Source organism: Eumetopias jubatus, unplaced genomic scaffold, assembly GCF_037043125.1.
Source record: "Eumetopias jubatus isolate StellerSeaLion01/CBP00866 unplaced genomic scaffold, mEumJub1_p1.0 scaffold_10, whole genome shotgun sequence".
NCBI lineage: Eukaryota > Metazoa > Chordata > Mammalia > Carnivora > Otariidae > Eumetopias > Eumetopias jubatus.
The window spans coordinates 77,169,172-77,184,430 of record NW_028274816.1 but is presented as its reverse complement, the minus strand read 5'-3'; the positions used below and the strand labels follow the sequence as shown (position 1 = coordinate 77,184,430).

Below are 15,259 nucleotides of genomic sequence, written 5' to 3'. Positions count from 1 at the left end.
TTCTAGACCACTCTCTTCTCCGGTGTGGCACCCAGTGCTTGCCCTTGTGTGTGTGTCCCACTGAGGCCTCAGACACGGCTTGTGCCTGCTCGGTGACCATGCTCAGCAAGCGTTTGAACGAACGGATGTCTTGAATAAGGGAATTAACAGTTCTCTAATGGTCCCCAAGTCAGAAAGGAACACGGATAGGGTCAAGAGACCTGGGATCTGTCTACTTGTGCCACATTTTTCTTAGTTGTAAGACCAGGATTATATCTGTATTCGTCAGTAATACCGAGAGGAATAAGTACATTATCCTGAGGTCATTAGGAGTCAGCATAGACATTCCCTCTTTCTATCAGAAGAGAGGTGATTGATTGTGGCTTGAATGGCTACCATTATCAACAGTGTAATTGTAGTCTTGAAATAGAAATGGTTTGAAATGCAGATTTTTATGTACAGCTACTGTTTTGACAACCAAATCATTCCTCCTTCTTTCTGTAGGCTTTAGAATCCAAATTAGCAGCTTGCAGGAATTTTGCAAAGGACCAAGCATCACGAAAATCCTATATTTCAGGGAATGTTAACTGTGGGGTGATGAATAGCAATGGCACAAAGTTCTCTCGATCAGGACATACGTCTTTCTTTGACAAAGGGTAAGTCTTGGACAATTTAAAATGATATATTTTTTTTTTTTTTTTTTTGGGTAGTGTCACACATTATTAAGTGAGCTTAATGAACTTTGAAAAGGTAAACTCAGTTTGATAAACCTACCTGAAGCGGTATCATTCAGGTCTTAGGGGACATAAATCTGTTGTCGTCTTCTGGTCCCCATGGAGTCTGTTGCCTGGAGAACTTTGATGCTTCTGTCTTGGGAAGCAGTGCTAGGCTCTGGGAATGAAAGACGACTGTGATAACAGTCCTTGTTCGCAAGGCGCTTAAAGGCAAGTGGACTTTCTTGGCCAATATTTGGTAAGGCTAGAATAGCCTGTGTGATCATGTATGTGCAAACTCTGCAAGAAACCTGTTGTCTCAAGATTTTAGAAAAATAGGAAACCACTGGATCAGATACAGTTTAGGGGACACAAGTTTTGTATGATGTGAAGATGTCTTTTGGGCAATTGACAGTGTAAACAACGGCATAAGATTGAAGCAATGGTACGTCCTTAAATGCGAAAAAATTTCAGTTGATGCAGCAGGTATAAGTAAAGAGTAGGTGTTTTCTGTTTTCATACTGTTTTTGCATCCTTACACTTACTCTCTTAGCCATGTAAAATCATATTTTTATGCATCTGCTATACATATTTTTTAAAAAATTTATGCGCTTAGACTTTAACTATGGCTCTGTGGCCCCTGCCCCCTTCGTGACTTGTAATGCCAGTATCTTTCCCTGTCAGTGCATATTGTTCTCCCTCAAGTAAAAAACAAACAAACAAAACAAAAACACAACACTGTGTGGTTATACTTTGATTGGATGTGCCTTCACTTAGCTAACAACCAGTCAGGACCTCTGGTCTGGCTGTGCTGACCAGATGCCCTAAGGTAGCCGTTCTTGGAACAGCATCGAGGCACCCTGCTCCCTTGCCCTGTCTCTGTTTTGAATTGTAGAACCTGTTCTTGTTCTGTGAAAACAGTACAGATACAAGTCTAGAGGTGTTCACAGTTTCTTATACAGATACAAGTCTAGAGGTGTTCACAGTTTCTTAAAGGAGCTCATATTTTCTGCTTTCCTCCGTAACGGTGGCACATTTCTGGAGGACTTGACTTGGCACACAGTCCACTATGAAAAGCTTCTTTTTGTCCACCCTTGTGGAGTAGAGCGTTCTGGTTTCTCTCTCTCCCTTAGGGGACTTCTGCCCTTAAGGGTACATATTTCATTAAGGAGCATGTTCTAAAGTAGCAATATATAACTCAGAACTTCCTTCTAACCACCGGTGTTCCTCAGGGGGGAGTAAGTATAAAATTAATTTTCCTCAGATTTAGGAGTTTCAGGCAACCTTGAAGAGTACCCATTTTTATACTGTAATGGTAAGTGGAATAAATAGATATTTCACAGTAAAGTTGCCATTTCTCCCGAATAATCCAGGGAAAGTTGAGGGGTAGTCTTCACGAGTGTTGAAAACAGAACCTAATTATTTTGTCCAACTTGTAATTTTTGCAGTGTGTAATTAACCTCCAGTAGAGCAGTTGTGGGTCTTTATCTGGAACCCTGTTTCTTGCCTCAGACGCCCTGTGACGTGAGAATGGGCAGGAACCAGAAGCGGGTGGGTTGGGGCGATGCCTCTTACGCAGGCAGTCCTCAGAACAGTCCCAGTGAGAGAGGGGTCGCTGTCTGTGTGAGCTCGCTGCGCCTGGCTTCCAGTGGCCCTGATGCGTGGCACTAGGGTGCTGCTGGCCCAGAGATTGACCCCGTCTCAGGGAGCTGCAGAGGGTGCAGAGTCACCTGGAGCCGGGAGCTTTGGGCTCCGTCACGGAGCCCCTGTCCCCTGAGGAACATTCTGGATGCACGTGCAGGCTTTACTTCCTGAACTGAACCTGGAGATGTGCTTCCCGAGAGAAACACTTACAGATGATGCCTAGTTTTGCTCTAAGTAGTACAGATTTTTAACTGTACTGTTTCTGTGAAGGATTAAATATGCTTTTGTGGGCCGGCTTCCAGTGTTTAGTTTATATGCTAACCGGACCGTCCCTCCACGCTCCAGTATTCACCTGCTCCTTGAACCACGTGTGTCTAGTTGCCATATCCCTGAAGCTAACTCCGACTCTGGGGTTTTGCTGTGTTTGTACCTCCTTGCTGCTTTGCTTTGGTTCTGGCTTCCTTCTGGCCCGCCTGGCTTTAAACTCTGGCCTTTCTTCCTGTGGGCCTGCTGACTAGAGAGCATCATGATGGCACGTACCAGCCGCGACAGGAAGGGGGCAAGCGTCTCAACCCCAGCTCCACTGTGGAGTCTGGCAGGTAAAAAATGCTGTTTCTTACAGAAGTGTCCAAGTGTGTAGCTTGGAGTTGTAGCGTGAGAGAAAGCTCCATTTTAAAAAACCATCAGCTCGAACTTGCCTGCCCCGCCCCCCATTCCCAAGGAGTGTGTCTCTAGCACTGCCCCTGTGCTTCCCCAGCGCTGCTAGACACCTGCGCGGAAGGTCCGGCGGAGGAGGTGCGCGTGCAGACGCGCTCGTGCCCACCCCGCCCTGCCCTCCCGCAGGGGCCCGTGATGCCCTGAGGCCTGACTGCATCAAACCAGATGCTACACCTTCTCCTTAGGTGGCAGCGTGTGTGGTCCGAAAATAATTCTGTAAGTTCTTGAGGGCTTCCTGGAAACAGGGTTTCATCTAGTCTGTGATGGCTTCTGCCAGGTTCTAGAATGGGGCTCGCTGGACCTCCTTCCTGGCGTTGCTCTGTGTTCTCCAACTGCTGGCAGCCCTTCGTGTTCCTCATCTGAATCTCAAGTGTAGTACGGACACGACTTCTCTAAGAAACTGTTTGTTTTCGCCATCGTTTTCATTCAGCCTCTTATCACTTACCTGATTTTGTAAGCCAGTGTGATCTCGTTTGGGCTGTGTGTAGGTGGGCAGAGACCAGTTTTAGGGCACGCTGTGAAAATAGTACTTGTATTACTGTTTAATGTTTTTTCCTTTTTTTTCTTATTAGGCAAGAAAAAGTCATATTTCCCACGTTGTTCATGGGTAACTGAATTTGTTTGCTGTGCTCTTTTTCTTTCTTCCTCCATCTTGGTGTATGTTGGAAGACACATTAACAAACTGGTTTTACTAACTGCATGGGGCTGACTCCGCTTTAACCAACTTACAGCCCGTGAGTGAGCTCTCAAGTCCCGGTCTGACCCAGCTCCACGCCGTTAGTCCTGGCTCAGCTGTGCAGAACAGAAGGCACTCGTGGTCATGGTCCCGGGGCCGTGGTGGCCAGTGGGCCTGGTGGCGCTCCTGGTGTGGGCTTGGCGCCGTGGCGGTGATGCTGCCTCGAGTCCAGGCGTGGGGGTTGCGCGTCGCTGTCAGGCCCCGGGATCACATTTGATTTGACTTCATGGGAGACCGAAGTTCTTCCTTGCCCAGAGCCTTCTGTTTTCTCGAGGCAGGTGCCAGTGGTGACGGAGCCTTGCTGCCTGGGGCTCTCCCCTCTCCGCTCACTCTTGGACTCCCCGCGTACAGCGGGATGGTGGATAGAGGTGTGTGTGTGTGAGAGAGAGAGGGGGGCCTTTCAGGAGCGCACATTTCCGTCTGAGCATCCCTCCTCCCTGTCGCCAGGGCGGCGGAGCGGGAGCGAGTGCGTGTACGCTCCCGTGTCAGCTCCGGCCTCCTCCGTCCTGCCCGCGGCTGCTGGGCCTGGGTGGGTCTGCGTGCTCTGCTCTGCTCTGTCCTGCTGGCCAGCTCTGCCCCTCTCTCCACTTCTGTTGCTGTTTTACAGCTGACCAGAGGCCCTTTGCTTAGCTAGACTTGCTGTTTTTCAGACTCTTGAGCTAGATTTTGCTGCTAAGACGATGTTTCTGGAACCTTTTTTGTATAGATGATTCCCACGTCTGTGTCTCCCTCCCTGTGCGTTCCCTTTCCATTCAGTCCTGTGTTGCCCACTGGCACATTTCCCTGCGGCTTTTGTGCAGCTGCCCTCTGAAGCCCAAGGGGTGAGTATGGAGGCCTTGCTCCTCTTGGAACCCCTCCCCCGTTGCACAGCTTTGCGGTTGCAGGAAGGGACCTCACCGGACCCGACCCCCCCCTCCCCCCCCGTAGGGTCAGCTTTCTTCTCTTTCTGGCCTTTTACTCGTCACCCTCACCTCAGAAGACAGGTGCTAGGTGCGAGCCTGGCGGGTTATGCTCTCTGTGCTGCAGCCAGCGATCACATCGAGAATTCTCATTTCCATCCGCACAGGGAAATTGCCTGTCGAGTTTCTTGTCCTCTTTTTCTCTGCTGGTTGGTACTGCTTATTTTTCCCGTTAGAGCTGAGCCATGTCGGGAGCATGGGAGTTGCTGCTCGCCGAGGGCTGTCAGGTGTCCCTCGGCCAGGAGGAGCCTGGGAAGGGAGAACGTGGTGGCCTGGGCGTCCGTTGACACGTTCAGGGGGTGAGCTCAGGCCGGACTTGGCTTGCTTTGGTTTTTTCAGCAGAACAATAGGGATGAGCTTGCTGTTTTGTTAAGGTCCGTCTGGCTTGAGACTGCAGGAATCCCAGCCCTAAAACCTGCGTGTGGGGCCCTTCTCATGGGGCTTTCGCATGCCCCTTTGGGACGGGTGTCGGGTTGTTCTTGTCGCCCAGTGGGGCTTGCCCTGCCGGCCGCCGTGTGAGAGGCCAGAGTGGGACGTTGGCATGTTTGAAGCTGAGGCCGTGTGTGAGGCCCGCCTGGTGCTCGCTGAGAGGTTCTCGGACGAGCCAGACACGTGGCAGGTGGGCTGATGCTGTGAAGGCTGCAGGGGCATGCGGGGCGTGGGCCTGGCCTCGAGACGACGCACAAGCATGGGAAGCTGTGGGAGGAAGCCATGGGAGGATGCGGACGGGTGACTGAAAGGCCCAGGAAGAAAAGGGAAGGTCCTGGGTGCACCTCGCTGAGGGAGGAGGCCGTGCAGCAGGGATCAGTTACGTTCCTTGGGCTCTCCTGTTGCTCTTGGCCTGTGTGTGGGTGGCTTGCTTTCAAACTCAGCTTCTGCATTGGGAGGTTAACTCTGTCTTCAAAGTAGTCGGGGTTGTCCGCCGTGTCTCTGCATGCGTTTCTCAGAGATTACACTCACTTGCTCAGTGTATGAAACAACTGTCTTCGTAGGGAGTGTGTGTCTGCCCTGCTGCCCCTCCTTTTTTTAAGAGAACCTCTCTCGAGCCTGTACTCAAGTCCCCCACTGATGAGCAGGTGGGGGGACATTTGGCACGGGTGGTGCATGCAGCCCCCACAGTTGGCTGCGCCTCCCAGATCGCTAGCGGGACAGATCTTCCTGGGAAGAGTTTCCGTGTGGAAGGGCTGGAGTGGCTTCCTGAGAGAGGTTCCAGGACTTCCGCCCCTTCCCTCTCTGCTTCTGGTGGCTGTGCGGCCCGGTGGGCGGGGCCCCCGCTCTGCATCCCAGCGCCTGGGGGGCTGGGGCGGGGCGGGTGGGGCCCTCATGCGTCCACCGACGACGTGCCTGCCCATAGTGCCAAACAGTTGAACCACAGTTATTTTTCTCGCCTTTATTAAGTTATGTACATTGTAGGAGATTTGTAAAACAATAAAAAAGTGGAAAGTAGTAAACAGAATTACCCACTACCCAGATGGAGGAAAAGTAACCGTTGTTAAATTTTCCTTTTATAACATATATGATTTTACATTCATATATGTGTGGGTGTGTGTGTGTAGCCCCCCACATTCTAGATTTAGCTACGTAGAAGTAAGGTCCATATAAGAGGTTGGAGTTTACAATCTGGAATGTTACCACTTACTTTTTTTTTACTTCACATCATTGAACGTAAACAATTTGCTGACCTGCTTTTTGGACCTAGCATTAATGACGTTCTGAGTATTTTCCCATGGTGTCAAAGAACTCTGTGAAATGTGTTTTTGATGGCCGTGCAATACTCATCATTTAGTTGTACCATTATTTACTTAGCTAATTCCCTACGGGCAGACGTTTAGACCAGGGCCGTGGTGGCAGTGGCCCTCGGGACAAAGTTGACGACAAGGGGGCATGTGAGCGCGTTGCTCTCCGTGCTCCGACTTCTCAGTCTCTGACCAGCTGAGGCTTTGCAGGCCACTCTCCCTGGGGCCGCTCTGATCCCACCCTGGGCAGGGAGAGGGGTAGTGCTAGAGAGCAAGTGCTTTTCTTGTGTGTTGAGTGATTTTAAATGACCGTCTCTTTCTCTCTCTCTCTCTCTCTTTTCTCCCCTCCCCGCCCTGGTCACCCCCACAGGGCAGTAAACGGCTTTGACCCAGCGCCGCCGCCTCCTGGTCTGGGCTCCTCGCGGCCGTCGTCAGCACCGGGTATGCTGCCTCTCAGTGTGTGAGTGCCCGGCCTCCAGGTGGGGGCTCCTGCCCTCCTCCAGCAGCCCAGGACACCCACGCCTCACCCCTCGGGGCCTGGGCCCCGCCTGGGCCCCTGCGTCTGCCTCCCCGCGGCCGGCAGAGGGCAGGCTGCATGCGGTTGGCGGCTGCCGGGCCCTGCCCAGCCCCAGGACTCTGCGCGATATCAATGCTGGCTATTTTCTCTTCTCGCCGTGGTGCCGTTGGTTTCACATGATTGCACTTTTGTGGGTCACAAGGTGATACGTACGTGTATTCCTTGGTCACTGGATGCAGAAGTACCCATTCATCTCACTTGCCTCATAGCTCCCACCCTGCTGTACCGATAGGGTTTAGTTGTGTTTAAGACGTTGCAGACCTTCTAGAAGTTCTCCCCCAGATCAGGTCAACACGTGCCCTCCTCCTGAGCTCCCACCCAACCATCTTCAGTGCTCACGATCATGTGTCCCCCAGCTCCACTCCCCACAGTTTGGCCTGTTGCTGGCACAGAGTCAGGAAGGTCACTGAATTAGTGAACGTTTTTCTGCACCTTCTCATTTTACTTTTAACAGTTATCATTCCACACACTTGCCCCCCAGAGCAGCAAAATGCCCGTCTGAACCCGAGAGGGGAGGCCCTGGGCCGGGGCGCGCGTAGCGTGGTGCCTCTGTGCCGCACCCTTCTCCTCCACGTGGCTCCAGGTGGGGGGCGGGGGCAACCTCCTCGCCAGCTTTCCGGTCCTTCAGTTAAGTGACATCTTTCAGAGCGTTTTGTGTCCTCCGAGGGCCTGTTCAGTTGTGTTAGGAAGGGTCGGGTGGCCTGAGTCGGGGGCTGGCTGGTGCCGGCTCCTGGGAGGCAGTCCGGCTGTACGTGGTTGTCCCTGTGCATCCTTTGATTACTCTCATGCTGCATTTACTGTTTACATTTGTTTTATTGTACATAGGTTTGTAAACATTATTGCCTAAGATATTTGTATATAACTTGGGCTTTGTAGCTTTTATTTATTCAAAATTCATATGGCATGTTAACGACTGAGGGTGTCCTACTCCGGGCAGCCGAATAGGATCATCATGTGGTTAAAAGAGAAAAAAAGAAAATACTTCCCCTCAAAAAAATCTTTTAATGTGGAAACAATAAATTTCACAGAAAACAAAGGATCGAGTTTGCTTTATTGGGTTGCTGCCAGCCTGTGAGAGAAGACCCGGAGTTCCAAAGCCAGGTTTGGAGCTGTCGTTCGTGCTCAGCGCGGGATGAGTGGGCAGACAGTGGCCGCGGGCCGGGGCAAGGAGAAGCCCGGCGGCCTCTTGAGGAGGCGGCTAGTGCCCCGAGGGGGCGCGCTCGTACTGATTCCTGGGGCTGGTTTCTGCTCGTGGCTGTGATGTCCAGGAGGGCCCCGCAGGGCAGTGTGGGAGGAGGGACTGGGCCGTTGAGGGAGGCCGAGTGCCAGGTTGTGGATCGAGGAGCGGGTCGTCTGGCTGCACTGTGCCTTTTGTGACACATGTCCGTGTTTTGGGACTGGACGTTCCTCGGGGCTGGGCTTCTCTGCTCCTCCCTCAGGTTGGTGTTGGCAAGTGAGAGAAGGTACCATTTGTTTGGGAGCGAGGACCCAGTGTGACGGGACGCGAGGAACGGGCAAACTGGGGGCCTGTACGAGTGTGTCACATCCCGCACTCTGCTCCTGATGAGCGTGGACGGAGAGAATGGTTTGTAGTTTTAAAACTAGAAATCAATGAAAAGTGAATCAAATTTGTAAGCAAATGAGAAACAATAAGGAGGGTACGTTTTCAGAATTTTCAGAATTTTCTTTTGTCCGTTAATACGCGGGCAGGATAGTTGTTTGCGGAGCTTGTGTTGGAAGCTGGCTCCGCGAGAGGTGCTCGTGGGGCTGTGTGGGTGCTGGGCCCGGGTGCCCGGCCGGCCGAGCAGCTGAAGAGAAATCTCGTCTCTTGTTGATGGGCAGCAGCTCCCACCTTCTTTCTCCGACCGTCCCCGGAGGGATTGGATTCGATCAGAGGTTTAGGTGCCCAGCAGACCTCTCTCGTTCATGCAGGAGCTTCAGATCTGTAACATGAAGTAGAGCTGCTGCAGTTAAACCAAGGATGAGTTCTGGGGCCCTGAATCCTTGCCCCTGGCTCCGCGATGACTCCTCAGTTCCTCCTCAGCTGAGCGCCCCTGGGATCGTCTTATGGAGGCTGTGTGTCAGCTGATGGCTGGGGCAGGGGCCCTGGCTGCGGGAGCCCGTGTGTCGCTCACCAGACGTCGTCGCCTCTTCAGGCCCAGGACAGCATGGTATGGGCATGCAAGGGCATGCCACATGCAAGGGCAGTGGCATGCTGCAGGCTTATTCCTGGTCTCCTTCAGGAGGGGACCCCACAGGTTTGGGGTTCTTTTTGTAGCTGCAGCGGCCCCTGGCATATGAGCCCCCCGAGGAAGCTGGTTGACTTCCTGGTCTCATTGTCAGCGTCCTGTTTGGATCATGTTGTTCAGGATGCTACTTTGTACTTGCTCACATAGAGTACCAGGCCACCTGGCGCGAAAGTCAGCACAGGCTGTTTGCCGGTCCAGCCGCCGACCGCCTGTCAGCCTCCTGCCTCTGAGTGGGCTCTCTCCCCCCGGCCCCCGACCCCGGGCTGCATGATGCCCGGGTTAGCCCGGCCCTCGCCGAAACCGTCAGGGATGTACCCTCCCCTGAGCGGGGTCCCCGTCGTGCTCCCGCCTGCACGGAGGGGCTCCTCTTCCCGGTGCTGAGGGACCACCTGTTACCTCCCACGTGTTTCCATCTTGTCCCCCCGCCCCCAGCTCCGAAACGTCTTTCCTCCACGAGGGCAGGAACCGGCGTGCCGCTGCCTTTCAGCCCAGAGTAGCCAGGAGTCGTACCCCCTCAGCTCAGTTACGAGCAGAAGCCAGAGGTGGGATGTTGAGTCTTCAAGGGAGGACGGGTTACAGGGGGCCCAAGAGCAGGAAGAGCCCGCTCACCCCAGTTTACAGAAGGGAAGGCAGGCCCAGAGTTTAAGCGCCTGGCCTGAGCCTCACCCAGTGAGTTCACAGAAAAGCCGGGATCACAAACAAGCTCGGGTTTTTTTCCTGCTTTATGCTCCATTTTTCCAAACCTGACTGTTTCCTGCCTCAGGAGATGAGCTGGTTTCGGACCCTTGGAAATGATGAGCTGGGGGGGGGCTGCCGCAACGTCTGTCGCAGGAGGGACAGGCTTCATCCGCCTTTGTCTCCCAGCCTTGACTCTGCTGCTCTCAGCTGTCCCTCAGGTGCCCTTAGCCTCTCCTGAGAGCCCAGGTGGAAACTGGCGCCTCCGGGGAAGCGGGGGGGGGGGGGGGGGGGTGTCCTGGGGCAGAGCCACATCTGGCCTGCCTGCCGGGCCAGAAACGGGGATGGGTCCAAGAAGATGCTCAGATAAGCCTTTTCCTCCTTTCAGCTTTACTTCACCGTGGCTTCACCTGGCTCTCCTGTCTGTATCTGCCCCAGAGTTTGAAGTGGAATTGAGAAGGCTAGCTGCACCTTACAGACGGAGGTGTGTTCCTTGAGTCTGTCCTAAATATGGGGGTCAGGCGAGAAGGTATCTTTGTAAGTCATTTTCTTATGACTTAGAGCATCTTCTCTGCAAAACTGGTCCCATGACTATTACAGATCCGATCTATGGGAATACAGTAGCCCTTTTTTTAAGTTTAAGGAAGAACAATCATCTTGAGTGAATATTAACGTAGTGATTTTCTTGGTAAGACAGTGCCCTTCAAAGAGGCAAAGTTGAAACAACACAGCTTTTCGTGCTGGTGTTGGGGGGGGACCACGTGGGGTTTGTGCTGTGTGCTTAAGATTCAGGAGCCCACGCTTCATCCGTCTGTCTGTCCGTGTGTGCCCATGTTATGTTAGGGTTTTCTGTCAGCTCTGAAGTCCTTCCCCGAGGGAAACAAGATGCAAACTGAACCGAAACGTGATTTGCCTGTGTGTGGGGTGTTTTCTGAGAGAGAATCAAGTCTGCTGCCCCTGTCCTGCCTGGATCGCAATTTGCAGGTGGAGGCCTGGGAGGAGGGTGATCAGCAGGCAGGCCTGGGCATTAGGCCTCCCCCTGCCCCAGCCCCCTCCCGCCCCCCCCCCCCCCCGCCCCCCGGGGATGTGCTTGGATTAAGGGTCAGGTGGGAGAGGTTGGAATGAGCTCAGAGCCCCATTGCACCCTGTAAGTAGACGATGGACTTAAGAAACACTGGTTTTTATTTCTAAAAGTAATGATTACTTTAGCTGCGGGGGGGGGAGGGGAAGCAAACTGCATTGCCACCTAGAATTGAGGGGAATAGGTACACTTTTACGTTATCGGTATCTTACACTAGATTATTCTCGGAGTCTTTGGTCAGCGTGACAGTGTGATAAGCTATGAAAACCCTTCTCTTTCTCCTTTTGGTAAAAATAGCCCATGGCAGTAGGAAGAAATAATCTGGAGAGCAGTAACATAAACGTCTCATGGCCGGGGAACACTCAGGCTGACTTCTCCACAGAGCCATCATGGTGCAAGCGTGCAGACGTGTGAATATATGGGAATGGAAGTGGCCAATGGGAAATAGTGGACACAGGTGAACAGCTTTATTAAAAAAAAAAAAGATGCAGATAGTTTGTGGGTTCTCTACATTTTTCTATAAAGTTGCCCAAATTCATTTTTTTCCCCAAATTAGTTTTTAAAATGGAAGTAATGGAACTGATTTTCTTTCATTGTCCAAGTTGGCCCAAAACCCTGGGCTGAGAAGGTGCGGAGATTCGAGCCAGGAGCATAGAGCAGAGGCTCTCTGACCTGCTGGATGACCAGCGGTTACCCTTGAGGAAGTTAAAAAGCTGGGTCCCCCCCCTGCCCCGGTTCTGCCCCTGTACCGGCCTAGGGAGGCCAAATTTCAGAGACCCTCAGACCCAGCACTTCAAGACACACCTTTATTTTGTGAACTATTAAGAAAAACGTGCCAGTCCGAACTACGGAAACGCTTAACGTTGAGACTTTTTATATTTATTGAAAGAGCTTTTTTTAGACGTTAGATTTCCCTGTCACACTCCGTAAATAAAAAGTGAAACATAAGAGATATTCCTGCAACTTCGCACCGTGATTCGACACCCTGACCAGTTTTGACCTGGAGTTGTCTGTGTTTTCCCAAACTCTGTCTTCTGTGCTGTGGTGGGCGCTTGGGGGCGCAGCATTTCCGAAAAGCGTCTTCCACTGTTGGCTCCAGAAGTTTCTTCTAAGCTGCTGATACTCATTCTGTAGGATCTCATGTTGGGCTCTCTTGACCTTACCGGGAGGAGTCCGGCAAGGACACCCATATCACCGTTGCCCCTTCTGACGGCGATTGTGGGATGCGTGAGATTTTACACCTGTGCGGACACGGGACTGGATGTCTTGTGGGGTGTGCGGTGTGATGCTTAGAGGGAGGTAGTATGTGGTGGGCTGTTTCCGTCAGACCTGGTGTGTCCTCGTCTAATTGCGTCACGTGACATCACTACGTGCGGTTCCGTGGAGATGTCCGCCTCTCCACGTTCCTAAAGGCTCCATCCTATGGCCTGTTCCAGCTTGGCTTTTGGTTTTGGGGCGGTAGTCAGGTTCCACCCGGACAGGGCGTGGTGTTTCCTGGAGTGCGACAACCGTGAGCACTTTCCTTCCCCAGTGTCGACACGGACAACTGCGTCCCGCCAACACCGGCTTCGGGAGGAAGGGGCCACAGGTGAGACCCAGAGCCAGAGAGCACAGACGTTGCAGCTGAGGTGGGGTTTCCAGGGGTGGGGAAGATTGGTGACAGGGCTTTAGTCTTTCTGATGGCAGGGGTTCAGAAGGAGACCCTCAAGCCAGCCCGGCTAGGAATGTGCGTTATTCCCACTAAAGCAAATGAAAATCATCCCCGGGACGTCTGCATTCGACAAGAAAGCGCCTGTGATGTGGCAGGGGCAGAGAGGGTGTTTGGTGTGGGCCACGGAGGGAAAACTCCAACACGGCGTCGCCGCATCTCCCCTTGGTCTCAGCTGTCAATGCCCGGCAGAGGGTTTATGACCTGCCGATCCTTGGATGACGAAGCAGTGGTTTGTCGAGTGAAGGAAAGTTCCTTCTGGTCAGTGTCTTTGTGGAATCCGGAACTGCGACCAGCCCACGTAGCTTAGATTTCTCCCAGTTAGGCTGGCCTGAGGACACTTGAGCTGTCGGGAAACCGTGTGGATGGTCACACCAGTGAAACTGCCCAACGGGGGAGGAATTCTTACTTACTTGAGAAAAGCTTCTGAATTCCAGATCCCTGGGTAGCTTACTGAGTGCCAGGGTGAGGACACGTGAAACCCTGTCCTGCACTTTTTTTTCCACATCCCCACCACGGCCAAGCAGAACCAGCCTGGCCTGAGAGCATCATGGAATAGGTATTATACATACATATACCCACGTATGTATGAGTCCACCTTCTCTTTGGGATTGTGTATCTTCCTAGTGTTTCGTTCCAGCCTATCCCAGTTGGCCGACACAGGAGAGGCCGCTGTTGGATCTCCCTGAATCCTCCCCAAAGCATGTTCAGTGTGCATCCTGCCCGAAAGCATAGTCTGAAACGAAACACTCGAATCCAGTAATGAGCGGCGCTGGCTGGTGACCAGAACCCTCCCGAAGGGTCCACTGACAAACAGTGGGGTCTCCAGCCCCAGTGCCCCATCTGCACACTGAGGCCAGCGCGAGAGCAGGACCGGGAGCCAGGACCACCCAGAGAGCTAGCCCGTCATCCGCTGGTTTCTGGGAGCACAGCGCCCTCCAAAACCGTGGGCCAGGCTGGCCGCATTTTCGGTCTGTGGGGTTCCCAGCCTCCAACCAGACCACGGGTGGGAACATCGAGAACAGAAGGTGAGAAGACAGATGCCATGTTCACGTGATTATTCTTGTTTATTGAGGTCTGTTTATTCTCAACGGGTGCTTTTTCCTCCAAGTAACCAGAACAGGCGTAAATATCTATAATGAATAAATTTATTGTCTTACAAAAATCATTGTCTAGAAATATGGGAATACAAGAAAAAAGATATTTGCAGTCAGGTGTCTGGTGGTCAACAGCCAGTACAGTTCAAGGGGGGAAAACCCAAAGATTCCAAACCCACATGACAGATTCTTCCTAACAGATGTTAAAGCTTTTAACCCAAAAGGTTTGTGTTTTCAAGCACGTTGCCGAGGATCAAGGATTTATAATTAACACTGATTCATTGTCACTGAATGTTTATAATACCACTTTGACTAGAGAGGTACATGATAAGCACAGTCAGAACTTATACATTACATTGTTACAGAGGCAAATCATAGGTTTAACGTTGTCTTAGTACTGCAGTGTCTAAGGCACTTTCTGTAAAGTCAGTTTGCTTAACTATCAACCGAAAACAGAATGCTAGATGTTCACTGTAACACTGTCCAAGGGGAAGGAAGGAGAAAGGAACGAGGACTCAACGTCCACTGGCATGTCAACATTCAGGCAGATGACGTCGGTTCCGGAAGCTCCGTCAGCCTCCCGGACCACCTTGGAATAAGTCTGGGACACAAAACCGAGATCGCCATTTTGGGCTCAAAGCAGCGGCGGAATTTGCAAGGTCAGCATGAGAGCCTGGCTGGAGAGGGACGGCTCCCTGTGGACCCCCACGAGGGTCCGCCGTCCCTTCGGTGGACAGACCGGCCCTGGCCGAGGACACCACCAGCTCAAGGGAGAGGGGCAGGGCGACGCCAAGGGGACACGGCTTCCCTCGGGAGCCGCCCACCCCTCCTAATCTTGCCACAGCCCCTTTCACAGTTTGCTTACTGAAATAGTGTCGATCGTTCTCGGAGGAAATACGGGGAGATACAAGTGCAGTTGAGGTTCCACAATGTTCGAAGAGACTCGATGTGGCTGAGGCGGCGGGGGCCACACGAACGCAGAACGGCGTGACCTGTCTGTAGAGAGCATGCAGAGCGACGGAGCGGCCACCGCGCGGCTGCCCCAGTAACCCGGCCACTGGCCACTGGTCTGAGAAATGGTTCTCTTCTTACCGTGAATCAGAAAATGGTCTCTCGGTGAATATATGCAAAAGAGATGCAATGAGGAGACTCTGTGTAGTAGGCGTGGGTCTCGTGTGTGTATATATAGAAAAGGGGGAAGCAGTCGTACTTGAATGTGAAGCGGGATACAGTATGGGCGGCCGGAAAGCCGGTAAGACACGGTTGATCTCTCAGTAAGGAATCCCAGCGCGGACCGACTTCCCAGACGTGGCGCCGGGGGGGTGGGGTGGGGTGGGGGGGGTGTCCTGTGTGTCCCACTGTATCGCCTCTGCGGGCTTCCCGGGGCT

At 52.6% G+C, this 15,259-nt stretch overlaps 1 protein-coding gene across 3 annotated transcripts in view; it reads left to right on the top strand.

The window, feature by feature from the left end:
• Nucleotides 1-8,097, top strand: part of NDEL1 (nudE neurodevelopment protein 1 like 1) — a 44,075-nt gene extending 35,978 nt beyond the window's left edge. For 2 of the 3 annotated variants that reach the window (XM_028124837.2, XM_028124836.2), the window contains exons 8-9: nt 484-635; nt 6,855-8,097. In XM_028124837.2, coding sequence (XP_027980638.1) covers nt 484-635; nt 6,855-6,948 — 246 coding nt within the window. In that variant the 3' untranslated portion in view covers nt 6,949-8,097. Of the gene's footprint in view, nt 1-483; nt 636-3,625; nt 4,655-6,854 lie in introns of those variants that run through there. The other variant, XM_028124838.2, reaches the window with a different exon arrangement.
• Nucleotides 8,098-15,259: the final 7,162 nt, after the last annotated feature.